The following is a 15629-nucleotide window of genomic DNA, read 5'->3' on the forward strand; positions in this document are numbered from 1 at the left end:
ATTGAGATGCACTTGTATGTAGTGCAGGAAATTCAGATTTTGTCCTTGTTTGGAGTTAAAACACTGTCTACCTGAAAAAATAATTGCATAGTAAAAAGTGCATTTCAGTGCATAGATTCTAATACTGCACTGCCACTATTCCCTTGGTAATTTCCTGGATAACATCATGACTCAAGCTAATAAAGCAGATAAGCTCACATATGTCCAACTGCACAGTAGTTTTATATGAGGTCAAAGGCACAAAAAAAGACGACCAATCCTTGTCTTCCCATAAAAATCCTTCCCAACGTCATCCGTGGGTGTATATAATCTTAATTATTTACATTTCTATCTTTTGGTGTCAGAAAATAATCAACCCTGTTAACAAATAATATGGCCTTTAATCGTGTAATTAAAAAATGTGTTTCTTTTTATTTAGAAGATATTAATTCTTAGAAACAGATCTTCCACTTTAATGCATTCGAAAGTCCAATGTACATCTCCAGTTTTTTGTTTTAAGTTCAGAAGGAGATCCTCTTCAACAGCTAATGTAGTTCAAGTTCACAAGCTGAAAGAAGAAAACAACAACAACAAAAACAATATCCTTTATGATTTCTTAAAATCTAATTATCAACAATCTGCACTGTAGAATATCAAATGCATGTATTTATATTACAGTCATACAGAAATGAATCTTTCTGAACGGTCTTCATTAGTTCAGTAAAATTGATGAGCCAGCTGTGAAAAGTGACTCACGTGAGGGTTTTAGTCTTTGTGCTCGAGAGAAATAGCATGGCAGTAACATCCCAGCAGCATCTCCAGGGGTCAAGAGTACGCCATTCTCTGACCAAAAAAAGGCCATTTGCATAATTGAATAATCTGTACACGAAAATTACATTTAAAATGCATTTTCTGTATACATAGTCTTGGTTTGGACTGCTTTCTGCTATCATAATTGTACCAATTAGATAAAAATATTTATTTATTTATAACTCTCATGACAGAGAAATGAATTTAATCTGCATGTTACTCACCACTGATGACTCTGCCATGACTGCGTAAAGAGGGCCAGTGTTTCATGTATGAGCCATGAACAGCTTCTCTTGGATAGTCTGGATCATCAAGTGCTACTGCTCTCAACTCCAGATCTGTAACCTAGAACAGATAACATCTATCAGCTTATGCAGACTTGTCAAGCAATTGCTTCAGTGAACATCTCAAATTTTGTAAAACCTATTTCTAAAATTAAGATGGTAGACGTTGCATGACCTCTGAACCAAACTGACCTGCACTGAGTGTCCCTGATTGGCTCGTATCTGAAGACGACCATCCTCAGGGTGGTGGCAAAGCTTGAATCGCTGTTTGTCGTTGGTGGCCACCACTCGCTCCACATCCTCCAGTGAAAACGAGTGGAACTGCTTATGAGTGAGAAGTTCGTCCACAAATACAAAGCCATCTGTGGACAAGGCCACATAATTACAAATGGACAACAGGGATGATAAAACTAAATCCAAGGAATTTTGACTTCTGAATGAATCATGTTTTCTTGTCAAACAACAACAGTAATCATCCTCCGCTCACACAAAATACCTACATAACAAATTTGTAAGCAGACAGGGTGCATGTTCCCATGTGTGTGTACAATCATCATCATCAATCCTACATCATCTCTCACCCGAGTTCATCTGCAGACCCATCTTATTGGCACCGTGGCGTTATGCAAAAGACAGAGATTTAGACAGACGCACATCTCTGCTCTGAAAGACAAAATGTGTGTGTGTGTGTGTGTATATATATATATATATATATATATATATATATATATATATATATATATATATAAATAAAAAACTCATAGCTGTGCACAATATCAAAATAAAACAACAACGACAATGAAAAAAATTACACTTGTTAAATAACAACATCAATATTAAATAATTATTAAAACTGTTATAGACCATAGTTAATGTTTGTATAAAAGTAATAAATCCACCTCTTCATTTCGGTTTGCTCGCCCTCCTCTTCCTCTTCCTCTCCCTCGAGGTTGACAGTCCATTTGTGACACACTTCTGATTGTATCATTCACCAACACAGCTATCAGGTTTATGCAGATATATTTGATTTGTGTAATTCTTTACATCTACATCTTTAAACTATTAAAAACCATTTAACTTGGGTTATTCATCTATACGAATACTGTACATTGAAACTCTTTCCAAACGCTTTCGTTGCTGAAATAACCGAGTCAACCGGAAGAGAAAAACCCCTGAGAGAGGCTTTGGCGTCCAGCGGCCAGTAGGGCGCAGTAAAGACTTCATTTTATAATTTCTAAAACACTTTACACCATAGACATCACACCATCTAGCGCTGGTAAATGCACTGATTCATGATTTTCCTTTTATTTTATTTTTAGGTGTAAACCATAAACCATAACGGACTGCATAAAACAGGTGTAAACTAGCGATGAATCATTAATAAAACATCAATACATTAAAATCTTTATTTTTTTTATCTTTCGTTGCCACCCAACAACTTAAAAGGAAACAAAAGTTTTCTTTTTTAATCAATACATGTTGAGAATGATAAGCAAATTATTATTATTAAAACCAAAATATGCCCCACCCTCACACGGAGGGGCATCAGTCGTCCATCTTTGTGCGGGGAATCACTGCGTCTATCAGTCGTCCATCTTTGTGCGGGGCGTCTTACGTTTAGAGCGACAAAAACACTGCGAGCTTACGATCTCGACACACCAAGCCGACGGTCGGCCGTAAAAACAAACACCTGTCCTGATCTTACGGCGCTTCCTTCTGTTACAAGAGCTCGTCAACATGTACTTTAACCGAGGCTACCTCGTCATCTCCTGCTGTGTTGTGGTAGGGCTGGTTCTGGGTTTAGAAGATGGCACGGATCGCCCGGTTATCGGAGCTCCGGGATCCCCGGTCCATCTGACGGAGTCAGACCCGGGGGTTATGAAAGCAGTCAAATTTGCAGAGGAACGATATAATATGGGCTCCAATGCAATGCACATACGCCGTGTTAGCAAAATCCTTTCGGCCAGTAAACAGGTAATTTAACGTTAAATTTATAAATAATCCATTTAAAATGACTAATATCTATGTTATTAACGGGTACAAAAAAACATATTATTGTTTACTTCTTTTTGTGACTTATTAATGTACGCGATTGTAATATTGTATAATAAGTTTATTATAAGGAGTTATTTTTACCGCATTCATGTGACTAGACAAACAAGCGCAGGGCGTGCGTAGAAGCCTAAAATACAAAACAGTACTGAGCTGATTTAAGCGGCACCACTCTGCGTACATTTTGCGCATATTTTCATTACAGTAGTTCAGAGGAAAGCTGCTTATTTCTGAGTATATAGGAATGTTTTAATGTTCTTTTCTTTTTCTTTTTTTTTGTAATATCACAAATATACATATAAACATTAGGCAATCAAACACGAACAAGTGAGGGAAACAATACTTTAATAATAATAATAAAAAACAGAAGAAAATATTCATTTCAGATTTTTTTTTCTATAAGATGGGATATTTTTAAAGCTTTAACTTCAAAAATGTTACACAGATGGAAGAATACAGGGAGCAGCAAGATTGTCAATCTTTTTAAAGTGCGTTAAAAAGCATACTTTTGTATAAATACTGATATAACAAATTAGTGTATTTAGTTATATTAATTATTAGAAAGTAATTTTCATCTATTAAAAATGTCAGTCTTTATTGAGACATGTAACAAATTAATTAAGATTCTTTACAGACTCTTAATATTATGCAACAATTAAAAATACAAAACACATTGGAGTGTTTAATTTCTGTTCCGTGTCTTCCACAGCTGGTAAAAGAAGTTCGGTACAGTATTATGGTTGAGATTGGAAACACACAGTGTAAGAAATCCCTAAAGCTGAGCGCTGAGGACACCTGTGACTTTTTCCCAGAGCCTCTCAAACAGAAGGTAAGCAAATACTAATCCTTAAACCATATAAAACATCACTACTAAGTGTCTTGTAATGGCAAATTCAGATAATTCTTTAACAGTCAATGCACAGCACACAACACATTTTACACAACACATTTAATCCATTATTCGCATGTTTGCAATTTTTATTTCCTGTTCAAAATGATTCCATTCAGTAGCACTAATCCAGTATGCATGCTTTTTGCTCATTTAAATAAATGCTGTTCTTGTAAATTTATAATGCACATTCTCCTTCTCCTGATCAGTCCCATTCTCTGTCTCTCCACAGACGGAGGTTTGTTTGTTTGAGGTTTGGGACATTCCCTGGGAAAATAAATCCACCCTACTTAAACAGAAATGCCAGCCTGCGGGTCAGTAGCCTGGGACAGATGGCACATCTGTCAGCTTTGTGTAGTCAGAATCATCTAGAACACATGCTATACTGCTGTGGAGACATGCATACTCGTCATGATGTTTTAGCATCCACTTTTAATTGTTTTCTACCCAACATGCGTATGTAGTTACACTGATATTGTTCTGCCTTAGTTTCCAAGGAGCTCAGAAAGGTTGCAGCTGTACCCCTAACCCATGGCAAACCTATGAAGGTATGTATACGTATGCAGTGTACACGGAAATATTCGCAATTAACCCTATAAAGCCAACTGAATCACAACCTTGCTAAAAACCTAATGTACACAATCTACTTTATGCTATCTGTCATCTTGCTAATAGTTTAAACTTACAAGTCCTTTTATTATAATTCTAAAAATGTTAATTTTTCAGGTCATGGGTAATGTGTCTTTTTGCTGTGAAATCTTTACTATTTTTTTATAAAGTTATAAAAATAACTTTTTTATTGTTAGCAGTATTACATGAACTTTTACTGAACTAAAGAAACTAGATTTACTTGATTGTCCATACATCACTTTAGAAAAAGCATGTTAAAATATGAGTATCAAATATGATACTGGCTTTTGAGAAATATTTTTTTCCTCCTCAAGTATGAGCTTGTTATTATACTATATGAGCCATATAAAAGCCTGATGTATCAAATATGTGACCCTGGACCACAAAATCTGTCATAAGATCTCATAATTGAGATTTATACATAATCTGAAAGCTGAATAAATATTGATTGATGTATGGTTTGTTATGATAGCGCAATATTTGGCCGAGATACAACTATTTGAAAATCTGGAATCTGAGGGTGCAAAAAAATTAAAATAATGAGAAAATCGCCTTTGAAGTTGTCCAAATGAAGTCCTTAGCATTGCATATTACTAATCAAAAATTTAATTTTGATATATTTAAAGTAGTACCTTTACAAATATTTTCATGGAACATGCTCTTTACTTAATATTCCTAATGATTTTTGGCAAAAAAGAAAAATCAATAATTTTGACCCATACTATGTATCTTTGGCTATTGCTACAAACATACCCCGTTCACATATGATACCCAACAAAAACACATATGCAAACTTTTTAAGGATCTGTTTCATATTTTGTCTAAAGGTTCAATAAACTTTTCATTTCAGATTTGATTTTTCATGTCGGGTCTACAGGGTTAAATATTTATGAGCTTTTCATGATGCACTTTTTTTGCTGTTTTCAGGAAACTGTGGAGCTTTTGACCCAGTTTCAAAACTTTATGATCACATACAATCGAACATACAGCTCTCAAGAAGGTAAAACACGGAACAAACTTAACATTACTATGAATTTGTTACATCTTTACATTGTTGTACATTTTACAGTGTGATTTCTCAGGTACTTAGGAAGTCATTTTAACAAAGAAGTGATTTAATTTGTTGTTATCTGGTTCAAATGTATAAGTATACAAATATATAAATATATATTACCTTTCACATGCAAAATATAACGTAAACTGTTACCATATTAGTTTTCTATATTAGTATGTCAGTTAATAGCTATTTGTAATGCACATACACAATAAAAAAATCCCTTCTTTAAGCACTGATCCATTAAACTCCACAGAGGCAGAAAAGCGTTTGCGCATTTTCCAGGAGAATATGAAAACGGCACAAACACTGCAATCTCTGGAACAGGGGTCGGCTGAGTACGGCGTCACCAAGTTCAGTGACCTCACAGGTATGCTTATGGATTTGTTGATTATTGTTGATTACTCCGTTAGTGAAATGTGCAAAAATTGTCAATTAGTGATGACTCGGTGGTCAAAATTAACAACTCGGGCCAAAAATAGTATTACTAAATCTGATGCAGCTAATCCCATCCTGTATGTTTTTAGAGGATGAGTTCAGAATGATGTACCTGAACCCAATGCTGAGTCAGTGGAGCCTGAAGAAGGAGATGACGCCAGCGACTCCGGCTAGTAAGGCTGCTCCTGACAGCTGGGACTGGAGGGAGCACGGGGCGGTCAGTCCTGTGAAGAATCAGGTATCACGGCACTGATTAACTTAATAAAGAGTGAATCGGTGAAATATCAATCTGGGTATGTCTGCTGAATTTCACTTTAAACGAACAGTTTAACTGACTGTCTGTTGCAGGGCATGTGTGGCTCCTGTTGGGCATTCTCTGTGACTGGAAACATTGAGGGACAGTGGTTCAAGAAAACCGGACAACTTCTTTCCCTCTCTGAGCAAGGTTAATATAAACTACACTACCATTCAAAAGTTTGGGGTCAGCAAGATTTTTATAAAATAAATTAATACTTTAAGTGACAGTAAAGATATTTGTAATGACAAAAAATATTTCTGTTTCAAATAAATGCTATTATTTTGAACTTTCTATTCACCATAGAATCTTGATCCTTTTCAACACTGATAACTATGAGCATCAACTCTGAAGGATCATGTGAAACTGAAACTGGAGTAATGATGCTCAAAATTCAGCTTTTCATCACAGAAATACATTTTACAATTAGTTTTACTGTGTCAAATGCAGCCTCGGTGAGCATAAGATACTTATTTCAAGTAATTAAAAAAAATCTTACCGACCTTAGTTGTGCCTGATGAATGCTTTGCCTTAGCAAACACCTTTAATGACATGAGATAAAACAGGTATTATTGCATTAACGTTGTCAGTGAAAATGAATTTGTTTGCTCCCCTCTTAACAGAACTAGTGGACTGTGATAAACTGGACCAAGCATGTGGAGGTGGACTGATGTCTAACGCTTTCGAAGCCATCGAGAAGCTTGGTAAGAAATAACATTCCCTAGAAGGCCATTTCAATCAAAGTAAACGTGTTCAATATAAATGTGCTTCTTTCTTTCACCTATACAGGAGGTCTTGAGACAGAAACAGACTACAGCTACACAGGACACAAGCAGAGCTGTGGTTTCTCTTCAGAGAAGGTGGCCGCTTACATTAACAGCTCTGTTGAGCTGCCTGACAATGAAAACGGTGAGAGAGAGAGAGAGATGAGGAACTAGAGATGTGTCAATAAACGCAATGAAATTAAAAACTCCATAAAACAACACTGATGATGGAAATACCAGCACTAGATCAATTTAAAGCAGGAAATTAAAAGTATCAAATATTTATATCAGAACATTTGAAGAGAAATATGAGCTATAAGCTAATCTTACTGAAATGTTAATATACCACTTATAATTACAGAACACCCAGTGTTTTAAATAGAAACATTTACATTTATTCATTTAGCAGACGCTGTTATCCAAAGCGGCTTGCAAATGAGGACAGTGGAAGTAATCAAAAACAACAAAAAGAGCAATGATATATGAGTGCTGTAACAAGTCTCAGTTAGCTTAACACAGTAAACGTAGCAAGGGCTTTTAAATAATATAATAAATAAAAAGAAAACCGATAGAATAGAAAAAGAATAGAGCAAGCTAGTGTTAGAGGTCATATATATATATATATATATATATATATATATATATATATATATATATGGTCACATACATACACCCACATAATGGCATAATAAATGAAAAGAAAATAGAATATAAAAAGATTACAAAGGTAGTTAGATTTTTTTTTTTTTTAGAATAGAATTAGAATAGTTAGTGCTAAAGTTAGAGAGATGGGTTTTAAGCTGATTATTGAAGATGGCTAAGGACTCAAATACTCAAATACACCTGTGTTCAAAAGTTTTGGGGTTAGTATGATTTTTTGTGTTACTCACCAAGGCTGCATTTACAGTGTTTGATAAAAAATTACAGTAAAACAGTAAAACAGTAATAATGTTTTTTTTTACTTTTGATCAATTTGATGCATCGTTGTTGATAAAACATAAGTGAATAAATAACATAAAATAAAATTGATTGTTATTGCCTCGTAGAGATTGCTGCTTGGCTTGCTGAGAACGGTCCGGTGTCTGCTGCCCTCAATGCTTTCGCCATGCAGGTAACACAAATACACCATGGAGCTGCTTCACTGGAAAAATATACCATTAGCTTGCATAAATATGTAAATATATTGCCCTATAACGCTGTGGGCAAAATTAAATTTTTGAAATCGATGATCATTTTTTAATTAAATCAATTAGGGAGTAGCAGCATGTATGTCTGGTACTACAAAAACAAAAATACTGTCTTTACTTGGTTACCTGAAGTTGCCTTTTTTAAACATTATTCTTTGCTGTCTTTAGTTCTACAGAAAGGGAGTGTCTCATCCTCTAAAGATCTTCTGCAACCCCTGGATGATTGATCATGCTGTGCTGCTTGTGGGGTTCGGACAGCGTGAGTTATAGTTTCAGAATACTTTTACAGCTATATAGAATCAGTCAACAGAGTTGTGTAGAGATGTTGAGTATATTATTCTGCTTTTGTGTGCAGGTAATGGCACTCCATTCTGGGCCATCAAGAACAGCTGGGGAGAGGACTATGGAGAGCAGGTATGAAAAATCACCTCAACAATGCAAATACAGTATTCTCTGCGAGAGTCAGACTTGTAACCCAGAAGTTCTCAGTTGCCGGCAGGAGTTGTAGGTGGTTAGGAGTGAATGACCAGCACTTTTTTCCCTCAATACCACAATTGAGGTGAGACTCTTGAGCAAGGTACCTAAACCCCAACTGCTCCCTGGGCACCGCAGCAAAAATGACTGCCCACTGCTCCGGGTGTGTGCTCACCGTGTGTGTGTGTGCGCGTGTGTGCTTGGATGGGTTAAATGCAGTGGACAGATTAAGAATATGGGACACCATACTTCACCACATCACTTTTATGTAGAAAATGGCAGCAATCATTACTATATGCTAAAATCCAGCATACATGGCCTTTGTAGACTTGGTAGAAAAACATTACTGATGTTTTAACATCAGTTTGATTGATATCAATATTGAGAGTGTTTGAAATATTGTATTTAAATTTTTCTTTATATTTTACCTTATGAACACTTTAAGCTGCATTTATGAAAAGTTCTATAAAAATTAAGTTTTATTATTAAAGATGTGTTATTAATATATAACATAACTTATATGTATATATTTATGTATTGATATAGATTTTCAGTCAGCACAGAAATATTCTTTAAAATGTATATACAGTCCTGTTCATAACTTTGTTTGTAGACTGAGGTATCTTATCTCTGCTTATCATAGAAATGTTTTTTTTCTCTCTTTTTTTTCTGTACTTCTCATATAGGGTTACTATTACCTGTACAGAGGATCCAGACTGTGTGGAATCAACAAGATGTGCTCATCTGCAATTGTGAATTAGACACACAAACACCCACACACACACACACACACACACACACACACACACCGAGAGAAAGGAAGCACGGATACAAAACAGTTGAAAACAGCCCAGTCATGAACATGTGATGATTGTGTACAGAGTTCACTCTGTTTCAGTCATCATGTGATCTGTGAACACAATAGTGTATACACACACCCTGCACATATTTCATCTATATAAGCACATAATTCTCTGTAGTTCAGGAATGTGAAGTATTTCTCTTGAGGTCATGTACTTTAGATATCAGTCCTTTTCTGTTACATATATGCTAAAGATCTGTTCTGTTCAGAAGAGCTGAATTCGATGTCACTACTTCAGATCCACCTGATGTTACAGGCACAGCAGCTTATAATATATAGCAAATAAATACAAGATAACGGCACAGTTTACCATGGTACTGATACAAATATTACATATGTGTTATTGTGATTTTAAATCGGGTGATTTAGTTAATTACTATGTGTTTTACTCTAATTGATTTGTTCTTCTGTGTTTTATTATCTAATTATTAATTTGATTCTAAAATGAATTGAGCCTATGTCATATTTGCTTTTAACCCTGTTTAGAAGCGATCAATTTTTAACACTGTATTTTTTCTTTGTTTCTTTTCCAAGTGCATTGTTTACTACATTTTGAGCTGATGGTCTTGGAAACTAGATTTTGCACACTATGAAAATTTCCACAGTATATTGTGATCATTCCATTAACGTTAGTGTGGCTCTTTTTACCCGCACATCTTCCTCATTTTGAGCATATTTTGCTGCATGGGAAACATTTGCTGACCCTTCTTCCAAATACACAGTGGAAGATGTGTTTGAGTTCTGTGTTGTGGTAGAAAAGATGAAATTCTCAGTTGCTGTGCTGCTACTGTTCAGATCCCTAATGCATAATAAAGCTGTATTGCTGAATAAACTTCTAAACGTCTTAGTTGTACTTTATGCTGTAATAACAGTCACGTTTTTGCAAGTTCAATAATGAGAATAATTCCCAAGTCTCAATTTTAAACACTTTAAACTGCATGAAACCCAGGAAGATTGCAACCACAACAGTAAATGAAGCTACAGTTAACCTCTGAGGTTTCTGAATTGTTTTGACACTGGTTGTGCCAATGTTAAAAGTAGAAATTCATTTGTCATGCTTGGGTGGTCTTGGTATTTTAGATTAAAAAGAAATTAAGCAAAAATCATTGAAAAGAAAATGATATAGTATGTAAAATTATTAAACGTTTGTTTACTGCTAAATAATGTCTTAATGAAAAGTAAAACGCTTTTCATTCGAGGTCAATGCTTTGAAGAGTTTGTGGCGCGCCCACTAGTGGTTCTTCACTGTAGTTTACCTCAATGTGGATATTACTCTTCAAACTTACCGTGAAATCCGACCTTAACAGAGATCACACAGTTAAATTAAACATGTCATGTTATTTTATTGTCTTAAAAAGTTACACAATCCCCAAGGAAGGGATTAAGTACACTAAAACATTAAACAGCACAACTACACAAACGGGGAATTTCTTTTTTTAAATATCATAGACTCTACCAAAAATCCCCCTGGTAGGTTTTATACTCAGCTTGACAGATAGGCCATCTCTTACAGAATGACATAATGTCACAATAAGGAACAATGTTATTGAGAACCATAAGAAATCCTTCATGTTTAGGGAAGACATTTCATGGACTATCAGTATTTCATATGAAATATGTTCATTATAAACAGAACATCCATTCGGATGATTTTTTTTCTTCTTTTTCTTATTACAGTCACCAGAGAACAGGCATTAGTGCAAAAATGGTATAACAAGGTAGTCCTGACTGCAGTTTATCCATTTATTGGAAAGCGTGACATTTTACAGTCCTCTAGAACTCACGAGGGGACTCGTACTCAGATGAATATGACAGATGTTCACTAAACAGAGCAGTGAACATTGTTTTACAAAAGAAATAGCTATTCTTTCAGACTTATAATTTAATAACTTATTCAAAAACTTGATTGATACTTAAATAATGGGGCAAAACAGCAAAGAACAAAAGTTTATGCATCAAATAATTATTTTGTATAAACTTGCACCTTTTCTGTCATGGTTGCTATTCATAAATCACTTATATAGGACAGGACAACACTGTCAGATACAAAATGTGTACTGTCATGTGACAGAGTTTGCTAGATTTGTCAATATTTATAAAAAAATGCCAAGAGTACCGTCAAGTATTTTTCATAAATACTGACAAATTTAGCATTCAACTTAAAAGAATGAATAAAATAACAATATCATAACCATATAAGTATTAATTGTGGTAGCCACTTAGTTTTTATTAAAAGCTTGCTAATAGTAATAGGACTTCAATATTCTAATAGGAAATTATGTAAAGATTATATTGCAATATTTATGATGGATGTGGCAGATTATGTATATGTAAATGTAAACCTCAATGTTATATACCAAATTGTGAAATATTATTACTATTTAAAAAAAACATTTTTTTTATTTAAATTTATTTCAAAAGCCATTACGCACTGTTAAAAACAATGCATTATAGAAAATGTGACTTTTTTCAGGATTCTTTGATGAACAAAAAGTTGGAAATAACAGCATACACACACACACACACACACACACACACCCACACATTTATAAAATAAAATTAAATGTTTTGCCCCATATTTCAAGAATCAGTGAAATACTGTTCTAATTCATACAATGAATTTGTGTCCTTATAGAACTGAAAAAAAAAATAAATAAATAAAAAATAACTATTTGTAATCATAATAATAACCATAATGACAATAAATAATTGAACGTGGCTGGACATATCAGAGATATGGCGTTCCATTATCCACTCTATATGGGTCCTATATGATTCCAAACTCCACACAAGTTTCCTCTCTGTTACAGTGAGATTCGACTCTATTAGTATGACAACAGTAGGTTATTGACGCTTGATGATGGAGCAGTGATTGAAAAGCACTAGCAGTACATTCACAGTTTGCAAGCTGAAAGTGATTTGTCTAATACAGCGGGCCTAATGTGGGGTGGACGTCTCTCATGTCTCCCTTTACAACTGTACAAAAAGTGGAGGTAGCAATGTGTGTATTCTGTTTTGTCTAGTAGTTGAGCACCTGATCAATCTGAAGAAAAAAAAGGGTTCCAACTTTTTTTTTTTCTTTTTTTTTTTAAAGAATAGCGGTCCATTCAATGAGAAAGCACCAGTAATTTTTAAATTGGTATTTTTTTTTAAACATAATGCCATAATGGTGGTAAGTTTTGTTAAGATTCTACATAAACGTCCCAGAAAAATGCGAAAATTACAACACACAAGGATGTGGTAAAAGGATTCCAGCAGAAACAGATGAGCTTGTTCAGATTTCCAGGGAGATTATTGTGGCCTTCAAATGTGAGACACTTAAGTCAGTAGAGTTCAGAGGGACCTGAGCGTACAGAATGAAACACAAGACACAGCGATGAATGAATAGGCAAAGGCAACGCAGCCAAGTTTGGATCAGAAGACAGTGAAGACCCGTAGTGGATACATGAAGCTATAAAGGACACCTACAAATGAGTCTGATCGAGGATTTTATCCCAAAACATCGCAGATCTGCGTAAATTTAGTCCTAATGAAGTGACTTGTTTGTCTGCAGCAATATTTGTTACAAATATTTAAAAAAAAAGTAAAAGATTCCTCCGGTGAATCATGATGAAGTGTTTTTTTGAAACATCTAGTTTTGAAAACAGCAGGAACAGGCGTCACACGAGCTCTGTAAGATCGTAACAGTCCTGGTGAAGTTGGCTTTAACGACGGTCCCCATCACTACACGCTGGTGATGGAGGCCTGTTTCTCCGTGCGGTTGGCGGGCGGCTCGCGATTGGTACGGAAGCTGGGGGGCTGGTAGGGTGGCGGGGGTCTTTTGGTGCCAATGTGTCCTGGACTCAAAGCCATATTCTGGCGCCTGCTATTTTCCACATTACTCGAGGTGTTCGAAGCAAGGCTTTCCCGTGTGCTGAAGCAATACAGAGGGAAAGAAAGGGAAAGAGAATGAAAGTGTTATGAAGAAAGCAGAAACGGAAAATTCATTAGTAACAGGCTGAAAAATGAACAAAGATCAAGTTAGTCAAGGTTAAGAATAATCACAGTTTTGTTATTAACACTGATCAGGGTTATGCACCATTAGGAACAGAACTGAGTATGCAGTTTAATTTCCAAATCATCTTTTGAATTTGAATCAAATTGGCAAACAGGACGTTGAATTTAAATTTGATTACAAAGAAGCAGAATTAAAATGGAATAAATTTTTTAATGAAGCCAAACATACATTTATCAGAAAAACAATGCATTGAGTTATTCTTGTAGTGCTGTTTTAACACAATACAGCATTGGATGAAAGGACATCAGTGTTCAATTCATCTTCCTGTCATTTCAGTTCAACATCCAGTGGCATGTGGCCTGTTCAGTTTAAAATTCAGAATTTTTCCCAAATCTGGAACTAAAAGAAAAGTTTATAAAGGACAACGGAGAAGAAAAAGGACAGCACAGGAGCAAAATTAACATTTAAGACTATGACAAAATGAAGAATACAAACCTGAAGGACCAGAACATTTATAAAGGTTTAGGGTGATGATACCCAGATTTATGTGTGGATTCTAAAAGCCCAGTGTCAACAGATGCTACTCTACTCACAAAAAGCCCAAACCTGTCCAGTGTAAGATGTAAAAAACTACATGAGAGTTGTATGAATGCAGGTTGTCGTATCAAAAAGCATCTGAAAAGATTTTCATTGTTTTTGCTTTTATTATGATTGAATGGTATGTAGACAGGAAGCGAAGTGGGAGAGAGAGAGGGACAGGATCGGGACATGTTGGCTATTGGCGCAGCCTAGTTAATTATGTTAAAATGTTCTATATGTCATATATCTGGATATTTAGTTATTTGTTATTGCAATAATGAATTAGATTTTATTACCCATTTAAAAAAAATTGATATAGGTTTACAAATAAACAAACAAAAAAAACTATTACTGGCCCAAGAAACTATATATATAAAAAAAATTATATATATATATATATATATAAATGTAAAAAAAAAAAAGATTCTGGGTGTGCCCTTTTTTTATAATATATTACAAAAGAAAAAGGATTTAGGAAACGTCTGACATACAGCTGTTTAGAAAACAGGCAATTTTATCTTTAATTTCCATTTTCTATGAGGAGAAAGTGCAAGTGCAAGAAGGGAGAATGAAAACACAAAAGGAATTGCACAAAACTAACACACACACACACACACACGCAGGGTAAAAACTGCAACTGAACCACTGTATGAAAAACAACATACTTTAATTTGGGAAAACAAACAAACAAAAAACACACAAAAAAAATTCATGGGGCACATTTTGTTCCTCAAATGTTTGAAATGTCTCATCAGGCTTTTGGCACTGAGCAGGGTCGCCGTCACCATAGTGAAGCATTCCTAACCCGCTCTGTCTTGCAGGGTGACCTGAGTATCAGCACAGTGCTTGCTTTTCTTCATCCAATCACATTTCCTTAACATATATATATATGCAGTTCAAGAAGTCTGGTTATATCACTCTGGATGACACTGCACCTTTTTATTGTTAGATTTTTGCCTGCAAAACAGACGTTGCATCCACTTTTGCATTTAAAATGTTTTCTGTGCCACTATTATTGCAGTGCAATGTCTGAGCATGAAAACAACTACTGGAAGTTTGCAGTATGAGAGGTTTCAGACATTTGGAAGACGAGATCAAAGGGTCTGGGTGCAAATTGAAGGGGAGGACAAGGATAACGGTAGGATGTAAAGTTGCACAAGTTGCATCAGGTTCTCAAAGCAATTCATTCTTTAATTAAGGCCTCAAACATATCAATAGATAAAGTGACAGATATGTGCTTTTTTTTATTACTGTATATTGTGATAATTTTAAGAACCATGTCAATTAACCCATGGATTTTAGATGAGAACACACAATGCAACAATGCAGCACTTA

General features: G+C 35.0%; 3 protein-coding genes across 6 annotated transcripts in view; 1 reads left to right on the forward strand and 2 right to left on the reverse strand.

Annotated features, from left to right (window-relative positions):
• Positions 1 to 391: 391 nt before the first annotated feature.
• Positions 392 to 2505, reverse strand: LOC113057677 (tRNA 2'-phosphotransferase 1-like). Of its 2 annotated transcripts, none has more exons than XM_026225135.1 (6): positions 1973 to 2505; positions 1655 to 1676; positions 1266 to 1435; positions 1014 to 1134; positions 736 to 822; positions 392 to 547 (listed from the first exon to the last, which is right to left on the reverse strand). In XM_026225135.1, exons 1-6 carry the CDS (start codon positions 2033 to 2035, stop codon positions 525 to 527), a joined length of 486 nt encoding a protein of 161 aa, XP_026080920.1. In that variant the 5' UTR covers positions 2036 to 2505; the 3' UTR covers positions 392 to 524. The 2 variants fall into 2 exon arrangements, with proteins under 2 accessions (XP_026080920.1, XP_026080921.1); XM_026225136.1 differs by having other exon boundaries at positions 1655 to 1736.
• Positions 2506 to 2659: 154 nt separating this feature from the next.
• On the forward strand, positions 2660 to 10554 carry LOC113057676 (cathepsin F). Its single transcript, XM_026225134.1, has 14 exons — positions 2660 to 3047; positions 3835 to 3954; positions 4247 to 4328; positions 4504 to 4562; positions 5572 to 5644; positions 5955 to 6068; positions 6226 to 6374; positions 6485 to 6581; positions 7055 to 7135; positions 7221 to 7340; positions 8242 to 8306; positions 8551 to 8641; positions 8738 to 8796; positions 9543 to 10554. The coding sequence occupies exons 1-14, from the start codon at positions 2811 to 2813 to the stop codon at positions 9615 to 9617; spliced, it is 1422 nt and encodes a 473-aa protein (XP_026080919.1). The 5' UTR covers positions 2660 to 2810; the 3' UTR covers positions 9618 to 10554.
• Positions 10555 to 12278: 1724 nt separating this feature from the next.
• The window catches only part of LOC113057678 (storkhead-box protein 2-like), a 58348-nt gene continuing 54997 nt past the window's right edge, over positions 12279 to 15629 (reverse strand). For all 3 annotated transcript variants that reach the window (XM_026225137.1, XM_026225138.1, XM_026225139.1), the window contains exon 4: positions 12279 to 13631. In XM_026225137.1, the coding sequence (XP_026080922.1) occupies positions 13442 to 13631 (190 nt within the window). In that variant the 3' untranslated portion in view covers positions 12279 to 13441. The remainder of the gene's footprint in view (positions 13632 to 15629) is intronic.

Source organism: Carassius auratus, chromosome 39 (assembly GCF_003368295.1).
Source record: "Carassius auratus strain Wakin chromosome 39, ASM336829v1, whole genome shotgun sequence".
NCBI lineage: Eukaryota > Metazoa > Chordata > Actinopteri > Cypriniformes > Cyprinidae > Carassius > Carassius auratus.

Excerpts from the sequence above, each read along its gene's own strand:
- LOC113057677 (XM_026225135.1), bottom strand. The coding sequence starts at position 2,035 with ATGGACTGTCAACCTCGAGGGAGAGGAAGAGGAAGAGGAGGGCGAGCA. Across the intron at positions 823-1,013 it reads TCATGGCAGAGTCATCAGTG|AGAATGGCGTACTCTTGACC; the intron begins GTGAGTAACATG and ends TTTTTTGGTCAG. Across the intron at positions 548-735 it reads ACAAAGACTAAAACCCTCAC|CTTGTGAACTTGAACTACAT; the intron begins GTGAGTCACTTT and ends TTCTTCTTTCAG.
- LOC113057676 (XM_026225134.1), top strand. The coding sequence starts at position 2,811 with ATGTACTTTAACCGAGGCTACCTCGTCATCTCCTGCTGTGTTGTGGTA. Across the intron at positions 4,329-4,503 it reads ACAGAAATGCCAGCCTGCGG|TTTCCAAGGAGCTCAGAAAG; the intron begins GTCAGTAGCCTG and ends GTTCTGCCTTAG. Across the intron at positions 5,645-5,954 it reads AACATACAGCTCTCAAGAAG|AGGCAGAAAAGCGTTTGCGC; the intron begins GTAAAACACGGA and ends TAAACTCCACAG.